Below are 22,063 nucleotides of genomic sequence, written 5' to 3'. Positions count from 1 at the left end.
AAAACTTAACGATCTTAACAAGCATTGGAGAACTTACTAAATTAACACAGGTTTCTGAGCCCTATATCCAGAGATTCTGATTCAGTCGGTAGGGGTGGGGCCATGAATTTGCCTTTCTTACAAACCCTCACATTACGTTTATGTTTTTGGATCTTAAGCTCATACTTGGAGCAACACTGACGTGGAGTACTGAAGAGACTTCTTTGTAACAAGGCCTCTTCTTTATTTTGGTCTTTCAGTAAACAGAACTCAAGTTTCTGAGGTGTGATAAGCTCCCTTAAGCCAGAACCATTTCTTTGTAAAGAACTACATTCACTTAATTGTGCGATAATTGCAAATTGGATTTGCTCTGAGTTGGTCTCTCTAACCCACAACCGGCGCACAGCTAACCGCAAAGGACGCGTTCACCTGTCGGTCCTTCAGAACCTCGCGGAGCGCTGGCTTGCCCGGAGGGCAAGGGTCGGCCCAGCCGCGCCGCAGCCGGGCTCCCTTCTGGGCCAGCGTTATCAGAGGCAGCGCGTCCCGCTTGACTAACTGCAGGAGGCTCCTGATAGGGAAGCGCGTGGGCGCCAATCTAGGAGACCAAAGCCGACCCACCGCGGGCCGCCAACCCAAACGCATCCGCGAGTCTTCTTTCCGCCGGGGTCCTTCTTGGAGCCCACGGGGCCTGGCAGGGGCGACAGAGAGCCCCCGAAGGGGTGCAGCGGGCAGGTTCGGACCCACCGGAGAGCACGCAGCGAGTCTGCGCCCTGAGCCGCTGCCTCCGAGCGGTCGCCGGATTGCCGCCTCACGGGGAGCCACTCCGCGCAAGGACCTACTCAGCGCCGGCTCTCTCGATCAGAGGAATTTCTACAGGCCCGGCAGCGAGGCCGGCGAGCTCGCCCACTCATCGCGGCCCATTCGGTCGTCCCGGCTTTGCGAAGATGTCCGCCAAGCCCGACGCCGGCTTCGTGAAAGAGGCTTCTCGCCAGATCCTGGCCGGTGGTTCCGCTGGTAAGGTCGCCCCGCCCCGCCGCGGGCCAGTTGCTTTTTCCTTCGCGTGTCCCGAAAACTTTCCTCAGACGAGTCTCCCTACCGAAGTTTCTCCCCTGAATTCCGCGCCGCGGGCGCAGCGCCCGAGCCCGCCGAACGGGAGAGCAAAGGAGGCCGGGAGCGGACGGCGGACGCCGGGTGCCCGAGGGCAAGTCCCCGGCGCCGCCGCTCTCGCGCGCCCCGCCTCCCGTGCCCTAGCCTGGAAAGCGAGCGGGGCAGCCCTAAGGCCTGCAACTTGGAGGAGGCCTTTATGCGGAGCGGGCTACTTTGCTTGAGAGGATCCGGTTTCTGTCAGACTTAGTTTTGCTCTCAGTTGTAGTCTTCTTCTGGGTAATTCAGGTCTTACGTAACTCCTGCCTCGCTCATTCAAGTACACACCTCAGCTCTTCTCGATGCAGACTGTGCTTCCTTGGGGCTATTCGTGCCTTAAGTAGGCATATTAAAATTAAATGCGTATGTTAACACATATCAACACCTTTGGTATAATTGGCTCACGTTAGTTTATGGAGAGTTATGCTGTGGGGAAAAAAACATCAGAAAAAATTTGTTCGTGGAAACAGTTACTAAGTGTAGCTAGAGAAAGTAACCCGTGAGATTATGTTGTGTGAATGTGTGTTAAAGATATTTTAAAACAAATTATGAGTTGATTGAAAATTTAATTTTTCATAACTGTGATGCATTTTTATTATAAATGTATAATTACTGTAATTCACTCATCACCATAAAACATTTTTCTAAATGTAGGTAGTCTCTTAATAAGTTACACTGTGGCAACTCTAGTAAATCATGTAAAGAGAGTGACTAGATGACCAATGTTTAACATCGACTAGTCAAATTTATTTTCAAACTTGGACTTTTTATAAAGGCCTATTATAAATTATGACTAGTTATCATTATGTCATGAACCACTTGCATCTCAGGAGTACCACACGCAGCCAAATGTATCAATTACAGTCTGTACACTTTCCCAAAGATGATATTTCGTTAACATGGCAACCAAGACATTCATCTCTTATATGTGATTGTGCTTTGTCCATCCATAATTATGACGTTAGAGGTCCCACTGTCTGCTTTTTTAGTTGTTTCCCTGTAGTGATGATGAATTTTCACCAGTTTACTCACCATTTTGGCTAGTTTCACAATGTCCAAGACTCTGTCAGCTGTCCCTGGCTCAGTTGATTCAGAGTCCATGACCCTGATCAAAGAAAACTTAGCTGTCCCAATAGTAGAATAAGGCTGATTGATGAACATCCTAACCTATGACTAATGATTCAGAAGCATCTGTATTTGGCTTAGGCGATCATACTCTATACTAGACGCAGCTAAATTCAAGGGATGTTAAGAGTAGATCAAACTGTAATCCTACTTACACTGTTTTGTTGGATGATAAATATTTGGCACAGATATAATGTGTGATTCTATCATGTTCTTACAGTTGTAACTAATCTGAATGAAGATTAGTACATTTCTAAGGTAAATTAAACAGTGTAGTTGATTTATGTATTTAGTACTATGGAATTGTTGATAAATGATGAGAATAATTTATACTTTCATCATAGTATGATGATTCTACTTGGGCAATAACATTTTCATAGGATTTTATATTGGACTTTAATAAATGCGGACTAATCATATTACATATACAGGTCCAGGGGCAAAAAGAAACTAATATACAAGAGAGGTAGAATTTTAATAAATATAGAAAATGCATTTGAATCTCTAGTGCTGGAGCTCTCATTACTGATAATGTTATCAAATACAACACCTCTGTGTGTGTATTATATGACCTTTTGAGGGTAAAGGTTAAAAATACATTCTGGCTTTCTTAAGGGGGAAAAAAAAAGCTGGGGATGTTTATTGGAGAAATAACCAGGGTATCTCATGGAGTTCAAGGTCTTGATGCATTCCTGGAAGAGACTGGAATCAGGAGCTAGAACACTGAGGGGAGCTCAGGAAGTGAACTCTTGCCATCTCGTACCCTTTCTCACTTTGTCAAATGGTTAAAGCATTTCCAAGGCAGCAGGGTGGTGGTGAACCATAGGGTCACAGGTAATACTAATAGAGTTGTTTGGACGGCTTGCCATACCCAAATGGATTCAGACAGCTATTACTTATAAAGACAGGAAAAACAAGTCATTATGGTGTCAGTTCCCTGTGTCCCTTATTCCATGGATGACACCAAACTAGAGAGGCCAGATGATACGCGGTATGAGTGGTGGGTCACTTTGCTGTTGAGGAGGTGCCTCAGAACCACAGTCAAACAGTCTTATCCACTTACACTGAAGGCTGCAGCTTTTCCTAAATGGAAGTGAGGTGAAAAATCTTGTGTTCAACTGAAACTAGGGAGATAGATGAGAAATGGCCTTACGGCAGTCTTCCATAACATAACAGGAGAAACCGCTTCTCAGCTCTTCCTCACCAGTCTGCTTATCTTCCCTTGGGGCAGAGGAAGTCACAGGGCATTCTGCCAAGACTCAGGTCAGACTGTGGCCTAGCCCTGCCTATAGGGTTATATGGAGATGTACAAGGTTGTCAACATGCCAGGCTGGGGAGCTATTTCCCTGTGCCGTCCTGGTGCCTTCATCAGTTTTTTTTCCTTACAACTGACTGCTGTTTTTTGCTCTTCCATCTACATGACAGAGTGTGGTTCCTAACAGCCCTTGAATTTACATGCTCTTGACTTCTGTAGAGACAGTGAGAGACTGACTTGATTTTTTTTTTTCAGTTCTTGTGTAAAATCATGGGAAAGACTCAAGATAACCCAATTTTGGACAGGGGCCCACCTCTGCACCAGTCAGTTGTAGCCACTGCCCATGTGGATATGTGGGGCAGCAGTGGGCATGGGGATTTCAGGGGAGATTTATTTTCCAGAGAAGCCAGACACATCATGAGATGGGCAATAGATGACTTTCATAACAATATATGTCTGTCTTTCATTAAAAGATGGTTTGCGATGTTTGTATTTGAAAGACCAAAGAGATTGATGCGCTGACAGTTGCTTAGACAGTATACATCTAAAGACTGGCCTTGAGCTTGTAGCTATACCTAATATATAAAGTTATTGTTACCAATGGCAACTTTGTTTTATATGATGAAAGCTATGCTCAAGGCAAGTCCATATGAATTGAAGTTTTACAGAGCAGGCTTCTAGTCTGTATTTTCAGCTTCAACTAATCATCTAAGATTCACGTGAAAGAATATAAACCAATGATGAGAACTTCAGGAAGATCAACAAATCCAAACACTGCAGGAGGGGTAAGGATGAGAATGACAAGAGGCCATTGGAGTACACCCTTGGTGCTCAACATGTGACCTGTGGATGAGCAGCCTCAGGCACATGGTAGCACCTGGAAGCTTGTTTAAAATGTAGGCTCTCAGGCATCACTCCAGATCTGCCATATCAGAATCTGCATTATAGGAAGGACTCCAAGTCTTTCATCTGCACTTTCCAGTTTTAGAAGCACTGAGTTAGAAGACCTTTGAGGAAAAGAGATTATAATTTATAGAGGGGAACCAGATTGGCAGAGGATTACAAGTTAAAACATTCTTGGTTTTCATTGCTGACCAGAGAGAGAAGAATGCATTCTGCACACTTTATTATATGCTCCCAGTTTAGCTGTCAGTCTTATTTTCCACTCCTCTCCTACACATGCCACTCAGTTTCTGCTAAATAGATCTGTTTGCCGTACTTGAATGTTACCTGTACCTTTGCACTTGTATTCACGATGCCTGGAATGTCCTCCTCTTATTTTCTCTACCTATTGAAATCCTACCTATTTTCCAAGGCCAAGCTTGAAAACTGTTTTCTGCATGAAGGTTTCCCAGATAGCCTCTACAGCCTCATCCAGCTTAACATTCTCATTAACATGTGAATGGCACAAATAATCAAAATAACTAACATTTATTGAATAAATACTAAATGGTAAACTCAGTTCTAAGCTTTACATGTATCAACATGTTTAATCCTCTTCACAACTCCAGGATGAAGACTGATGCACAGAGGGCCTAATTAATTTGCCTATGGTTGCACTAGCATGCAACCATTTCTGTAGGAAATCAGGGTAGGAGAGGGACAAGGAGGGTATTGTTTCCATTGTGAGACATTTTTAGAATTTGGGGAGATCAAATTAAGTCTACTATCCCTTACGATTTCCATATTTCTTGTGAGTTTACATCCCTTAAAAGAGATCTTTTATCTACAAATACAATTCTTACAGACTTTCTGCTAAATAGCGTGTTTCTCTTTCTAAATATTTTCATATACATGGGTGCAAGATTAGCTTTTAGCCAAAAGAAAATTCTCAATCCATCTGGAGTCTAAATGTGCAGTTGGGCACATTGTATACTGAAAAAGGGCTCTGGCCACTGGAGCAAGTGGGAGCTGAAATCTAGCCCATGATGATTCATAATCCATGTATCCTAGAGTAGAGATGTATCCATCTGGGGGAGTAAGGACACCTTTTTCTTTTCTTTTTTTAAATTTACTTATTTTTTAATTTAAATTTGATTAACATATAATAGTTTCAGAGGTGTAGGTCTGTGAATCATCAGTCTTATGTACCACCCAGTGCTCATTACATCACCTGCCCTCCTTAATGTCCATCACCTAGTTACCCCATCCCCCCACCCTCCAACAACCCTCCCCTCCAGCAACCCTCAGTTTGTTTCCTAAGATTAAGAGTCTCTTATGATTTGTCTCCATTTTCATCAGTTTTATTTTTCCCTCCCTACCTCTATGATCCTCTGTTTTGTTTCTTAAATTCCATATATCAGTGAGATCATACGATAATTGTCTTTCTCTGATTGACTTATTTCGCTTAGCATAATACCCAACGACGTTCCATTCAAGTCGTTGCAAATGGCAAGATTTCATTTTTTGATGGCTGCGTAATATTCCTATATAAACCACATCTTCTTTATCCATTCATCTGCCAGTGGACATCTGGGCTCTTTCCATAGTCTGGCTATTGTGGAGATTGCTGCTATAAACATTGAGGTGCAGGTGCCCCTTCAGATCACTACATTTGTATCTTTGGGGTAAATACCCAGTAGTGCAATTGCTGGGTCATAGGGTAGCTCTATTTCCAACTTTCTGAGGAACCTCCATCTGTTTTCCAGAGTGGTTGTACCAGCTTGCATTCCCACTAGCAGTGTAAGAGAGTTTCCCTTTCTCCATATCTTCGCCAGTCTCTGTGGTTTCCTGATTTGTAAGTTTTAGCCATTCTGATCAGTTTGAGGGGGTGTCTCATTGTGATTTTAATTTGTATTTCTCTGATGCCAAGTGATGTTGAGCGTTTTTTCATGTGTCTGCTGGCCATTTGTAGGTCTTTTTTGGAGAAATGTCTGTTCATGTCTTCTGCCCATTTCTTGATTGGATTATTTATTTTTTGGGTGTTGAGTTTGATCAGTTCTTTATAGAGTTCGGATACTAGCCCTTTATCTGATAAGACATTTGCAAATACCTTCTCCCATTCTATTGGTTGTCTTTGGTTTTGTCAACTGTTTCCTTTGCTGTGCAAAAGCTTTTTATCTTGATGAAGTCCCAATAGTTCATTTTTGTCTTTGTTTCCCTTGCCTTTGGAGACATGTCTAGCAAGAAGTTGCTGCGGCCAAAGTCACAGAGGTTGCTGCCTGTGTTCTCTAGGATTTTGATGGATTCCTGTCTCACATTTATGTCCTTCATTCATTTTGAGTCTATTTTTGTGTATAGTGTAAGGAAATGGTCCAGTTTCATTCTTCTGCATGTACCTGCCCAATTTTCCCAACACCATTTGTTGAAGAGACTGTCTTTTTTCCATTGGATATTCTTTCCTGCTTTGTCAAAGATTAGTTGACTAAAGAGTTGAGGGTCCATTTCTGGGTTCTTTGTTCTGTTCCATTGATCTTTGTGTCTGTGTTTGTGCCAGTACCATACTCTCTTGATGATTACAGCTTTGTAATACAGCTTGAAGTCCAGAATTGTGATGTCTCCAGCTTTGGTGTTCTTTTTCAACATTCCTCTGGCTTTGGTGTCTTTTCTGGTTCCATAAAAATTTTAGGATTTTTCCACCTCTGTGAAAAAAGTTGATGGTATTTTGATAGGGATTGCATTGAATGTATAGATTGCTCTAGGTAGCATAGACATTTTAACAATATTTGTTCTTCCAATCCATGAGCATGGTTTTGTTGTTTGTTTGTTTTCCATTTCTTTGTGTCTTCCTCAATTTTTTTCATGAGTGTTCTGTAGTTTTCTGAGTAAAGATCCCTTGCCTCTTTGGTTAGGTCTACTCCTAGATATCTTATGGGTTTTGGCATAATTGTAAATGGGATCGATTCCTTAATTTCTCTTTCTTCTGTCTCATTGTTAGTGTATAGAAATGCAACTGATTTCTGTGCATTGATTTTATATCCTGCCACTTTACTGAATTCCTATATGAGTTCTAGCAATTTTGGGGTGGAGTCTTTTGGGTTTCCTCATAGAGTATCATGTCATCTGTGAAGAATGAGAATTTGACTTCTTTGCCAATTCGGATGCCTTTTATTTATTTTTTGTTGTTGTCTGATTGCTGAGCTTAGGACTTCTAGTACTGTGTTGAACATCAGTGGTGATAGTGGACATCCCTGCCATGTTCCTGACCTTAGGGGAAAAGCTCTCAGTTTTTCCCCATTGAGAATGATATTTGCTATGGGCTTTTCATATATGGCTTTTATGATATGGAGGTATGTTCCCGCTATCCCTACACTGTGGAGAGTTTTAATCAGGAAAGGATGCTGTACTTTGCCAAATGCTTTTCCTGCATCTATTGAGAGGATCATACGGTTCTGGGACATCTTTTTCTATTTCTCACAATGACCAAGGGGGTTGGTAGCAACCTGACAACAATACTGACATGATTCCCCCCAAACTTGCTGGAGTTCCCAAGGTCCCTTAAGCCTCAGTATTTCACATCATTACCTTGTCTTCTCACCAGTAGGGCTCCAGGAAGTTTCCCTTCTATGCACATCTCTTCCTTGGAGACAGGAACTTAGCTTTACCTCAGACCCTCCCATTCTCCTTAATAACCAGTTTGGGTTCTTCCATGTGTTTCCGAAGCTCACAGGGTTCTTATTTCCCATGTCATATAGAAGCCTTTTAGGCTCACTCAGATGGGTATTCTCCCCAAGTTCTCATTGGGCTTTTGCCTCTAACTTCAGAGTTTTCCAGGGCCTCTGGCAAGTCGTCTTGGGTCCCGGAGAGACCCTACTCTCACCAGAGCCTGTCAGGGTCCCTCCTGAGGGTATGCCTAGGCCTTGTCCACACTGAATTCCCTTGCACAGTGGTGTCTCTAAGACCCTCCTCCTCCTGTCTCCCAGAATCTCATACTCATATTCCCAGAAGTCTGCCAGTGCCACTCAGAGAACTTCCTACAGCATTTTCCCTCCTTATATCTCTTACATGATCACCATTCATGCAGGACACTGATTTATTTCCCAAAATTTTCAGGCTCCTCTCCAGCCCCACCCTAGTTTCTTATATCTTGTAGGCACACATCCCCATCACATCTCCAATTACAGGTTTTATTTTGTGTGTCTGCCTGGAGATATTTTAGTCAAATTGTGTAGTCAAAGTATTCTGGAAACAAGTTTTCCAAGTTTGCACTAGACACAGTTCCAGTACTTTGTGCAGTTTGTCTCATTAATCACCTTCAAGGGGTCAAATGAGAAAGTGAAACGAAAAACCTTTTTTAGGGGGAAAGAAGCCTGGGATTCATAGATAGGTCTCTGGGAAGTTAACTATTGAAAGTATAGGTAAAATGCACAATATACTGATGGCTGAGAGTCAAGGCTTTCAACCTAAAAAGGTAACTAAAATGGTACCGAATAATTTCAAATCTTATTTTTTAAACTCCTGATCTTATATATCTTATGTATCTTCATTTTTACAAGATTTTTTTTACCTTTTTTTGCTTTAATCCATAGTAGTTAAAATATAGTTTTAAAAAAAGTACCTTAACAGGTGGTATGTATACTAGTAGTCCTGTGAACTTTAATTTGGGCTAAGTAATAAAAGGGGTGATGTACTGGGGGGTAATCAAGGTTAAAATTTTGATCAAGGAAAAGTCTTTTTCAGAATGGATGCAAAGGGGACACACATGTGATTTGGATAAATGGCACCTTTCGAACTTCAGAACTTGGGAAAAATGCAATTGTTTGATAATAAATAGCAGGTTGTAGTGAAACAGGTGAGCCTTTAGGAACATCAAAGGAAAGCTAGAACCCATTATCTGGGTAATTAGGGAGGAAAAATTCCCCTTATTTCAACCGCATAGGAGGAAGCAACTCTACTGCTCAAATTAATTATAAAATACTGTTAAAAGATGTATTTTAAATAAAATGTGTCCTGTCTCTTTTTAAAATTTTTATTTAAATTCAATTTAATTACATATACTGTATTATTAGTTTCAGAGGTAAAATTCGGTGATTCGTCAGCTGCATACAACACCCAGTGCGTATTACTTCAAGTGCCCATCACCCAATTACCCCATCCCCCTCCCACCTCCAACAACCCTCACTTTGTTTCGTATAGTTAAGAATCTCTTATGATTTGTCTCCCTGTTTTTATCTTATTTTATTTTTCCTTCCCTTCCCCTGCGTTCATCTGTTTTACTTCTTAAATTCCACATATGAGTGAAATCATGGTATTTGTCTTTCTCTGACTGATTTATTTCACTTAACATAATACCGTCTAGTTCCATCCACGTCATTGCAAATGGCAAGATTTCATTCTTTTTGATGGCTGAGTTATATACCACTGTGTGTGTGTGTGTGTGTATGTGTGTGTACACACCCCACATCTTTATTCATTCATCTGTTGATAGACATCTGGGCTCTTTCTTAGTTTGGGTATTGTAGACATTGCTGCTATAAGCATGGGGGTGCAGGTGCCCCTTCAAATCACTATGTTTGTATCCTTTGGATAAATACGTAGTAGTGCAATTGCTGGGTCATAGGGTAGCTCTATCTTGTCTCTCTTAAAGAAAATCTAGTTCTCAAAAATATGAATTTAAGCAAGAGCAAAATATGAATTGCATAACCATATTTCAAAGGATTTATTTTACTGTCCTTCAGTGAAAGACATTTTATTTATTTAATTATTTTTTAATATTGAATATCTACAATGTTTATTTACAAACTAAATTTCATCCTTATTTACTTATTTATTTTAGTGAAAGACAAAAGCATAAATATAATATGTGCGTACGTGATTTGGTTGACATAAAAACATTAATCAACTTTTTTAGAACATTTTAGGAATGTCTTGTAAACCAGCACTTCCTCATCTCCTTTGCCTGTGTGCTGCTTTCCCTTCCCAGTCTTGACTACAACATCTCAGAGCCGCTGAGAACCTGGTGTTTTAGGTAGAGCATAGTAGATGCTCAGAAATGTATGTTGACTGTAATAATGAATAAATATCAGAAGCTTAAGCCGTGGATTATATTCTTAGGGTCCTTCTCTGAAGAGAGAAAAGTATGCTGAGGTTCAAGTCATCAGACAATGAATATTTGCAACATTTCTTTAGCAATATTTTCTTATATTGTAATCATTTGGTAAATGAAGTGAAAAAATTATCTTCAGGTCTAAAATGTCTGCCACCTTCTGAGTGAGAGGTCTATGATAATTTTTAAAATTTATATATCATCTTTTGTTCCATCTCCCCAAAATGAAAAGAGGTGCACAAATCATTTTCAAACATCTTGATGATTTAAGTAGGTGATATCTTAATAAATGAAACTAGGTTAAGTAACATCTATGAGATTCTTTTTTTTTTTTTCATTTTTTAAAAAATTTATTTATTTGACAGAGAGAGAGAGACAGCCAGCGAGAGAAGGAACACAAGCAGGAGGAGTGGGGGAGGAAGAAGCAGGCTCCCAGAAGAGTAGGGAGCCTGATGCGGGGCTCGATCCCAGGACCCTGGGGTCACGCCCTGAGCCAAAGGCAGACGCTTAATGACTGAGCCACCCAGGTGCCCCAATCTATGAGATTCTTAATTGTTCTAGATTTTAACTGATTTTTCTTAACAATTTCTTTTCCTTTTGGTTTTAAATTATTACGTTTGTGCCAATTATTTCCATACTTTGATATGATCATGGCTTATACACATTCTAAGTATTTTATTAGATCTGTATCTTTTGATCCCTTGTATTAGTTTGCTAGGGCTGTCTGAACAATGTACCACAAACTGGATGGCTTGAAATAACAGGAACTTATTGTCATACAGTACTGGCTGTTAGAAGTCTGAAATCAGAGTGTGGGCAGGGCTGGTTCCTTCTGGAAGCAGCAAAGGGGAATTTGGTCCATGCTTCTCTCAGCTTCTGGTAGTTGCTCAGAATCATTGCGTTCTTTGACTGTCATCACATGGCTTTCTTTTCCCATCTGTCTCTTTATCTGTCCAAATTTCCCTCTTTTTATATCATTGGACTAGGGCGCACTCTAATCTGGTATGACCTCATCTTCACTTGATTATATCTGTTAAGACCCTATTTCTAAATAAGGTCACATACTAGGGTTTAGGACTTGAACATATCTTTTTGGGGGAACACAGTTCAACCCACACTTTTTTTTCTTCGTATTGTGTTCCATATCTCATTCATGTTCCATATCTCAAGCTATGGTCCTACGTTTCTCTTCCTTTCATTGTCAACCTTTGTGAAGAGTTCTTCGCTCAGTTTCCAACCTCCTATAACTGGCATATCAGTCTTTACCTTTCTGTTCAAACTGTTAACTACTGGTTTTCATTCTTAATTTTGCCTAATCTTTGTAAAATTTCACACTCTGACCAATTTTTCTCTTCAAAGTCATCTCTACAGTTGATTGTTACTCTCCTCTTCACATCCAATCACTTCTTTACTCTTTCCTTTGCTGGTTTCTCTTTGTTCCCTTTCCTCAAAAATTGGCATTCTGCAGGGTCCTAAGTTCTCTGCTCTATACACTCTTACCTCCCTGAGTGAGCCCATCTGCTCTCTGGCTTCAGTATTATCGATTTGCACGTAACTCCCCAATCTATATTTCCAACTTCTCGGTGTCCTACAGATTCAGATTTCTTTTTTCTTTTCTTTTCTTTTCTTTTCTTTTCTTTTCTTTTCTTTTCTTTCTTTCCTTTTTTTTTTTTTAAGATTTTATTTATTTATTGGACAGAGAGATACAGCGAGAGAGGGAACACTAGCAGGGGAAGTGGGAGAGGGAGAAGCAGGCTTCCTCCTGAGCAGGGAGCCCAATGGGGGGCTCGATCCCAGGACCCTGGGATCATGACCTGAGCCAAAGGCAGACGCGTAACGACTGAGCCACCCAGGTGCCCCCAGATTCAGATTTCTAATTTATACAGTAGAAATAACGTGGGAACAAGAGTTATGTGGATTTTTAGTGATTTTCAAAGGTAATGTTTCAGAGGTAAATTTTGAAACTAGTATCAGATCATCAAATACCATTTTCTCTTTGTTGTATCATTGTACTCATCCTATTTTGAATTGTCTTTCTCATTCATTCTTTTTGTTAACTTAGCTAGTTATAAGTGACCTTCTCTGGGTGTTTGTTTGGGTTTAGATGGATCCTCCCTTGTTATCTAGTCAATAATTGAGATCAGACAAACAGGAAACAGTATGATAAATCTTAAGTGCTCACATTAATTGAATGATTACTATGTTTAAAGCACCTTACTTTGCTTAAATTATTGTTAATAATTTGTAATTTCTTGAGGATGAGGAAAGTGAAGCACAGAGAAATTAAGTAACTTGCTCAAGGCCAGTGACAGAACATGAACTCAAGCTCGATTTTCTTTGCTTTTAGAGCTTTTACTCCTACCCGATACCCCACCCTGCCTCATGGTGTGCAAAATGAGAAATCAGACTAGCAACCCCATAGAGGTTTGCCTTTATAAGACCTCTGTTCCTTCAGGCTGGTTTAAATATTATAGTTGCTCTAGAAACTCACACATTGATGAACAATCAAGATCTGCCTTTGGCATAACCAGCCATTTCTTGTTTTTTGCCAGACCTCTAAATGCCAGCCATAGTACGAGTATAAAATTCTCCATATCACCCATCAGGGGACTCTGTCAGCATTGACAGAGCTACCTCTTTTCTGTCATTCCCTACAGGCGATTGATTAGGAATGAGTTGAGCTCCAATCCTTGGGTAGTTGTTAAACAAGCCTTATACAATTAGGTAAGATACCAGAATGATTCACTGGAGTGAGAGCAACCCCAGAGTAGACTGGGTGAGCCTGGCTGTGAAAAAGGAGGGAATTTAAGTTGAATGAAATAAGTTTGTTTTGAGCTTTTTCATTTGCACGAATCTGGTAGCTTTAGGTGAGACACAGTGTGAATTCAGTTGAATGTCTGTAAAATCTAGAATGGACTATTATGGGGGGAATATAACTTTGGAGAAATAATAATGACATATTTTTCAGTAGAATTGAATGACACCTAAAGCAGAATTAAGCTCAAAAAGTTTTACATTATGAGAGAGAGGATGGGAGGGAGAAAGAGAGAGGACAAATGCCAATGAACTAATATTTCTTGAAAATTATCAATATTTATGGATGATCGAAATCAGAATAATACAGTTATAGGAAGTATTATTTTTGTTCTCGTTGATATGGCTGTTGCTGTTGTTGTTATTTGGAGAATGATTGTAGAGGTAAGTTAAAATACTTTGGAAAAAATTATAGGTACCACTCCAGAGATTCAATAATGAGCAAAGTTATTCTGGAGCTTCCTTCTAGGGCAGTGCATTTGGTTGGCTACTCTATTGCAGTGGACAGTTACATTTGAATAGAACACCATTCTGTCCTTGTGCAGACCTATAGATGGCACTGTCTTCCTATAATTTTGGTGATTTGCTTAAAAAAAAGGAAAAGCTTTCTGCAGACAGTTAGATGTAGAAGTGTGTTAACTTCTAATTAGATCCTACCATTGTAAAACATTTGAAACAGGTGCCTGGCGTAGATGATAGAGAATTATACATTTGAAAAATGTAGATGACTGGACTTTGGAATTAATTTTTCTATTAAATTATCCTTAACTATGTATGGGAAAATAAGTTTATGTATATGAGTAAGAGAGGTGGGAACAACTATTTTTATTGCTATAATATTTATTTTCTCTGTGGTAGTCTTGCTTTTGAATTTAGAGTTCTGGATCAAACAAAAACCGTTGGTAAGTTTAGCATAAATGTCATATTCATTGCTTTTAGGTCTTGGAGATTACCTTGTGGAAACGAAACTCCTAGATTCCATAATTTTGTTTTTCTAAATTGTCGGGGTTAAAGTGTGTATACACTAATAGTAAATTACAAGTTTCTGTGAGCAAGATCTAGAGTGCCAAATGCATAGTTCTTTTTATTTATCTATCTGGGGCAGCCCCTCAAAATGCCATTTCTTGTTTTCATATAATGAGCTTTAACATAAGAAAGCGAGGGAGGTGTATAAAGAATGTATTTTCTTAAGTTCCAAACAGGATTTTTTGTTTTGTTTTGTTTAATACATACTGTGTGTGGAATTAATGGAAATACCAGAAGTCCTTGCCACTGTAAATGAACTCCTAACCACAAGATGGCAGTGTAACTTGCCCATGTTTTTTAAAACATTTTTTTAAGAAAAATGATTAGTAAATTAAACTCATTTCTTTCTCAACGAGAAATTTATACATAAAATTTTAACAAAATTATAAAGAAGATGAATATTGAAAATACTTAATATAAAAAGTACTATAGAACCTTTAGTGATTTATTTTGATTAGCAGGGGCTTTTTTAGTTGAGCTAAGAAAACATTTATTTCATATTCTTTTAAGATGAAAGTAGAAATGTGATCATATCAGAATTGGAAAGAATATCAGCAACTTTCTTTTACGGAACAATATGATCTGGTGTTTGCCTGACCAAGCATCAAAGAAGGGTAAGACTTTTTCTGTTTCCTTCATGTTTTTGTAAAGATCTGCATTGGCCTGTACCTTCTATTCTTTTGAGCACACATACGCTGGAGGTTAGAAGGTCAACAGCGAAGCAAAGAAGGGAAAGAAAAGAAAGAATAGTAGGGACACTGGCTCCTAAGTTATATGGAAAGAAAGCAGTGATGATGGTGTCTCTGTGACCCTTGCTGAATTTATATATTATATACTTTAAAAATGTATCCTCTGTCCATACAATAGGGGTTTTTAAATAGACATTATCCAGTATTGTTTGTATTTACAATGTTTTCATTGATATGCTTACATATTATGTGGTATTATGTTTTACTCTACATGGATGCTCTTCACGATTACTTTAGATTTTTTTTGTGTGATTAATTTAAAAGATTACACTGGATTTAATTCTTGTTTTTTAAGTCTTGCAAAGAGCGAGCCCCTTTTAGGTATCTCCAGGACTTGCACAGTTCTTAGAATATATCTACTCAATAAATCTATTTTTTATTCCAATTGCATTTGCCACAAAATGATACAATTCTTTTGAGACATATTTTGCTTATGTGCCCCTGTCTGATCAGCCATAAATGTGGCAGAGACAAAGAAAATATCTTCTATTTTAGAAGCCAGTGCTTTGAACTCATTCGTAGCATCTTATTTTGGTGATAGTAGAGGGAATGCTCCTTGTAGGAGTGATAGTTTCTCAGAGCTGCACTGAAAATAAAACTTTTATTTTCTGACATAAGGTATATGGAAATGCCAAATAGTGTGATTTACTTCGTATAATGGAATATTTGACATATAATCAATATAAGATGCACAGTTTCTGCTTGTGAGCAACTATACACAGAAATATTTTATAATATAAATTCAAAAAGCAGGTCTATTATTTTTCATTATTCACATAAGTTGGAAATAGATGGTAAGTTTTTTTGTGGTTAAGTTAAAATTAGGAAAAAATGACTTACCATTACCATGGATAGGAAAAACATACAAAACAAATATATAAGAAAAAAATAAGAAATGCTGTTACCATGTATGAGAAAAAATGTAGTTTCGTGTAATGCCTGAATGTGTAGGTCACGTTCCAAAAATCTGTAATTTTAGGTTAGTTGTTTATAATCAGGGTGCGTTTCCCCTAGAACAGTGTTATGTAATTTGTGGGCGAGCCACAAAAAAATATTTTTAACCCCTAGTGAGTGTGAAATACCACTAATAGGAGCCCTGAACCCTGGGACATTTAGGACCTTCATGCCCAAATCTAGGGTTCTGTGCCCTTCTGAAGTTAGCTTCCCTGGAGGTTTCAAGGGCTCTAAGGAGTGGGGAGTGAGAATGAGATGGTCATATGTAGAGACAGCCTGGTAACTTCTCCTTGGCAGTGAGTCACGAGGGAAGGGGGACCAGCAGGACCAGCAGGGCCATTTGAATGGGGCCACACATTCACAAAGGACCTCCTAACTTAAACTTTTGACATTTCTTTCAAATAAGGCTAGACATAAAGACATTGCCTTTCTCATTGCAATTGCGTGTGTTGAAAGCATTAATAGGTGATTTGCAGGCATTTAAAATAAGCTACACTTTAGTAACAGTTGGCATTTCTTTACTTTTTTAAATTTTTATTTATTTTTTTTATTTTAATGTTTTTTTGTTATATTATGTTAGTCACCATACAGTACATCCCTGGTTTCTGATGTAAAGTTCGATGATTCATTAGTTGCGTATAACACCCAGTGCACCATGCCTTGCCTTTTTTACTTCCCATTTCCATTCTATCCCATTCCCCCACCCCCCTCCCCTCTGAGGCCCTCAATTTGTTTCTCATAGTCCATAGTCTCTCATGTTTCATTCCCCCTTCTGATTACCCCCCCTTTCTTTATCCCTTTCTTCCCCTACCGATCTTCCTAGTTCTTATGTTCCATAGATGAGAGAAATCATATAATTGTCTTTCTCTGCTTGACTTATTTCACTTAGCATTATCTCCTCCAGTGCCGTCCATGTTGCAGCAAATGTTGAGAACTCGTTCTTTCTGATAGCTGAGTAATATTCCATATTATATATGGACCACAACTTCTTAATCCATTCATCTGTTGAAGGGCATCTCGGCTCCTTCCACAGTTTAGCTATTGTGGACAATGCTGCTATGAACATTGGGGTGCATATGGCCCTTCTCTTCACTACGTCTGTATCTTTGGGGTAAATACCCAGCAGTGCAATGGCTGGGTCATAGGGTAGCTCAATTTTTAACTTTTTAAGGGACCTCCACACTGTTTTCTAGAGTGGCATTTCTTTACTTTTTAATATATTAAGAGTCTCATGTCTTTTTCAACTTCTGAGAAACTCTCGTCCTGAGGGAAAGATGTAATGGAGAGGTTCTCATTCCAATTGTTCCTGGTACATATTTGTGTAATAAACGGATGGATGGATGGATGGATGGATGGATGGATAGATGGATGTTGAATAGTCAGCAGAAGATCACAGAGGAAGTGTGAAGCAAGGGACTGAAATAAAGGAAGCATCAAGGTTGGAGTAGATGGGGGGGTCACAGTGGTTATTGGTATATATATAGGTTGTTAGCAAATTAAAACTATTTCTACATTGAAAACTATCTGTATTTTTTGTTATGATTTGTGCAGTTCGTATAAATTTATGTATTCTTTCATTTGAACATACATGAGGAAAGTCACACTTCTAATGTATGTTTTATTAACATTACAGAACTGAAAAAATAGCCATATATTAAATTTTTAAAGAAATCTTAGTTTTTATATTTTATCGACCTGTAACAATGACATGTTTATTTAAATGTAAGAATGCATAATATTAATTGTTAACTAAAGCCTGATGTATAATAGTGACAGATATTAAAACATGCTCTTATTCCTATCCGTTGATGATAAGCTCCCTGAGGATAAGAATCTTAGTCTGTTTGGTACCTGGCTATATCCCTAGTCCCTAAACAGAAAATGGCACAGGCTAGATACTAAATAAACATTTGTTGGATGAATAGATGACTGAATGAATGTTAAATTTATTTTGGTTCCCAATGTTAATTAATTCTTGAATGTTAATCAATTTTAAAAAATTGAATGTTAATTAATTTTAAAAATTCTAAACCTCTCAGCAAGATGCTAGAGCATATATTGCTTTCTATGTGATTTGAAGGAGTTGGTGCAGTTTCTTCCATGCCCCATACATGTCATTGGTAGTGCTCACCTGTCACCGAATTCAGACATGACCCCAGGAACCATGCAGGGTCCCAGATGCATTATTCCATTTTATTCCTAATAGTGGCAATGGAAGAAAAAGGAAATCCAAAGGGTCCTACTTTTCCCGTCCTGATTGCCCTAAGAAGGAGCCAGTCTTGGAGGGACTTTAATCCTATATAGTCTAAGTCCCATCGATTCTACAAACCTAGATCTTGACTGTGCATGGATGTAGACCTGTTTCTTCCCAATACCGGCCTTCCCAGGAATGATTATAAGAAGCATATATAGACTATTGGTTGAGTTGCTAACTGCTTGAGGGTAGGTTTATTTTCCCAAGCTCAAAGTCCACTGTGCTGGTTGTAGTTTTTTCCCAGTCATTTATCATATATATACACATAATATATTTCATGAAATATATATGTATATGAATATTATTTTATATATATATATATGAAAACATTGATCTACCTAATTTTTGTTCTCTGATATTTGTTTTGGAATTACATCATTTTCCAAAAATGGCTACATAGATGGCAAACTTTTGAGTACACCGTGGGAGCTAAGCAATGAAATAGTTACAACTGAGATCAATAAAGAAGAAAATGGAGCACCTCATCAAAAGGCATCCATGTTTTGATAGTGAACTTTACCTTATGAAGACAGTAGAGGTGATACAGGGAGGTGACGTCCTGTAGGGATTCTGATGCTTTACCGACTGGCATTAGATCCCAACTTCGATATTCACTAGATGTGTTACTTTGGGCAGACAGCTTAACATTTCTGTGGTTTATCCATAGGATATATTGCAATACTTCATGACGTTGTTAGAAGGATCAGATGGGTTGATACATGTAAAGGTTTATCATTGTGCCTAGCACTTAGTAAGCACTCAGTAAATGCTAGTTACTAACAGAGAGGGAAAATGTAAAAGTATTTAGGCCTATTCCAGGCATTTAAAAAAATTGTCATAGATGAGTGCCATATTATATGAATATGTGTGTGCAAACAATAATTCTGTTCTACAATTTACAATGTAAACTGTATTTTTCTGTTTTTCTTCAAGAAACCTAACCTTATTTGGGGGTGGTGGAGTTTTTGTTATGTTCTCAAACCTGGATATCATTAACATGATCTTATTTTTTACCAGAAATTTTTATTTTTTATTCCCAGAATGGAGTCATTAGGTTTCATTTTCAGTATTCCATAGTGGGCCTATAGGAGTGATTCTCAGTTCATATTCCAGTGGTCACCCTATCAAATAACTTGGGTCACTCCCTTTCCCCCAAAACCTACTTTTTTAAAAAAAGAAGGGCATGTATATTTTTGTAGGTATTTTATTGTATTTATCATTCATAATAACTTTGGCTATCTTAAAATCGCAAAGTATTATTTGGAGCAAGTGTATCAAGTATTATTAATCAATACAAGTAGTAAAGACCTTTCCTTTAATGTGGTTATTTCCATATCCCATGCCGGTGAGAACGAGACCAACCATGTGATTGACAACTACTGGTTTATAGATTAACAGGGATCTGTTAGTCCTTTTCCCAGGAATTGAAGGCAAAATTATTACCGAAGTTTGTAATCACCCATTCTCATTAGTTTCTGTATTTTTTTCTAGTCCCTCAACCCCAAGGTTCGGTGTTCTCAGGGGCCTGTCCAGGGCTTCCCACCAAAGCACGCCATAAATAGCTTCCTAATCTGACATTTTAAAACCCTGATGTTGTTCCAGAAAACTTTTATTCTAGTAGCTAAATTGATAAATGTAATTAATTCTATTTTATTGTTTGGGATAGGCTCCAAACTGTGCCTTTTCCCAGAAAAAGTTTAATAAGTTCTGGTAGGCCAATCAGGAAGGTTTTGAGCAACCTACAAAATAAACTGGCTTTGTCTGCTTCATTGCCCCAAATGTTGAGGAAAGCACAACAGGTATCTTTTGTGGAACCCCAAGTTTTCTTTGCTGCTAATGGTTATGTAATTATTAGTCAAATGCCTTCTTTTTTCATCCTGGTTTCTTCCAAGCAAACAACACACACACACACACACACACACACACACACACACACACGGAAATACTTTCTGGCTGGGCTTTGAGCAGGTATCCAATTATTTACATGCTAACATTATTATTATATTTCTGTGTATACAACCTTCTATTAAAATATTTTTAAATTAATTCTTCCCAATGTCCATGAATTCATTCAGAAAACATTTCTTACATGTCTTTTATATATCAGGCCCTGTGATAAGTGTGGCCGATCTGATTTTAACCATGAGGAATGTTCAGCCCAGAAAGGGTGGTAATAGTTAACTGAGTCTGTTTGCCAGAAGGCGGGTGCTTAGTTCACCAACCTTCACTAAAATTTGATATTTTGCTTTCGCAAGCTGGTTAGAAGCATTGCATTAAAATACTGCCAAATTTTGTCCCTTTTTGTCCAAACTTTTTTAACTTGAAAAAGGAATTTCAGTGTGTAAAAATTTCCATTATAAGGCCACCTGTAAACTTAAAACAGTCAAACTGTTTTTTCAGCTGCCTGCAGCTCTGTTTCTCAACTGACTAATACTGACAGATAAAGATGGCTTTCCCCTGAGAAGGATTGTTTTGTTTGTGGTTGTTCTGTCACTACCAGGAGGGACAGCTCCCCTGATCTGTAGGGAATGCAGAGATGCAGTTTACAGACAGAATCATATGCTGACTAGCAACTAAAAAATAATAGTCAAATAATGATTTCATTGTTCCTTCCTGTGTCCATGACAACTGAGAGGTATGCAGCTAGACCAGGACACTGCCTGGGAATGTTCTTTTCCTCAAATACTACTATTTTGAGAAAGCTAACAATTTATTCTGACAATCAGGCTAAGGAGAAAAATGGGCATTTCCAGTATCTTGCTTATTTTAGTGTTTTTGTATCCCCAAAGCTAATTCTTCTGTCACTTCTTCTATTCAATAGCACTCTGACTTGCCTTTTTAAAAAATCTGGCTTATGGCATAGTTTCTGCCGATGGTAGTCAGTGATGAAGAGTTCCTCTTCTGGAGTTGGACAGAGCTGTGTGTAAGTCCTCTTTCAGCCAATTAAGAGTGGTGGGACCTTGGGAAAGTTTCTTAATCTCTCTAATCTTCACATCCTTATTCATAAAGTAGGAGTTAGTAACAGAATCTTTCTTCATAAGGTTGTTGTGAATTAAATAAGATAATGCACAGAAGGTGCTTAGCCTGCTGCTTGGCACAAGTAAGCCCTCCATAAATTGATGGTTTGTTGCTATTATCAGCAGTCTCCTGTACAAGACTGTAAAAGCAATGGTTCTCAGCCTTGGCTGCACATTAGAATCACCTGGGTAATTTAAAAAGATCCCGGTGCCAGCACCACAGTCCAGATCAACAAAATCAGCATCTTGGGGGTTGGGTCCAGGACTTGGCATTTTTAACGTGCTTCGGCTGATTCCAGTGTGTAGCCGAGGTTCAGAAATACTGTCCCTGAAGGTGGGGCCTGTATTATAATAAAGCATTCAGACAAAAAATGTATGAAAAACTTGCTAATGTGGATATTTTGAAAAATAAAAATATGATCTAGAAAAAAAAAAGTGACACAGAGTACCTTGCATGTTTTGTTGTAAGTATTTTGAGAAACTGAATAGGGCAAAGCTAAATTGAGTGATTTTTCAACGGGCCACTTTTTATCAACATCATAGTAGAGCAAAGCTACTAAGAAAGAAATGGAAAATTGTAAAATATGTGGGAACCCAAAGTTTTTGAGAATTGGAACAAATGGAACTATACTAAAGCAAAATTATTTTTAATGGAACTATACACATGGAACTATACTAAAGCAAAATGAAACTATACTAAAGTAAAATTATTTTTATATTTTAGTGGTTTTTTGAAAAAAGGGAGATAATTGACAATCATAA

General features: G+C 38.5%; 1 protein-coding gene across 2 annotated transcripts in view; it reads left to right on the top strand.

Moving 5' to 3' along the window:
• The first annotated feature begins 782 nt into the window (after window positions 1–782).
• Window positions 783–22,063, top strand: part of SLC25A21 (solute carrier family 25 member 21) — a 471,897-nt gene continuing 450,616 nt past the window's right edge. For both annotated transcript variants that reach the window (XR_005832048.1, XM_040620848.1), the window contains exon 1: window positions 783–993. Coding sequence is in view for 1 of the 2 variants with exons in the window: in XM_040620848.1 (XP_040476782.1) it covers window positions 924–993 (70 nt within the window). In the remaining variant the exon portion in view is untranslated. The remainder of the gene's footprint in view (window positions 994–22,063) is intronic.

Source organism: Ursus maritimus, unplaced genomic scaffold (assembly GCF_017311325.1).
Source record: "Ursus maritimus isolate PB19 unplaced genomic scaffold, ASM1731132v1 scaffold_36, whole genome shotgun sequence".
Taxonomy (NCBI): domain Eukaryota; kingdom Metazoa; phylum Chordata; class Mammalia; order Carnivora; family Ursidae; genus Ursus; species Ursus maritimus.
The sequence above is the reverse complement of the archived record's forward strand: the minus strand, read 5'-3'. Positions and strand labels throughout refer to the sequence as shown.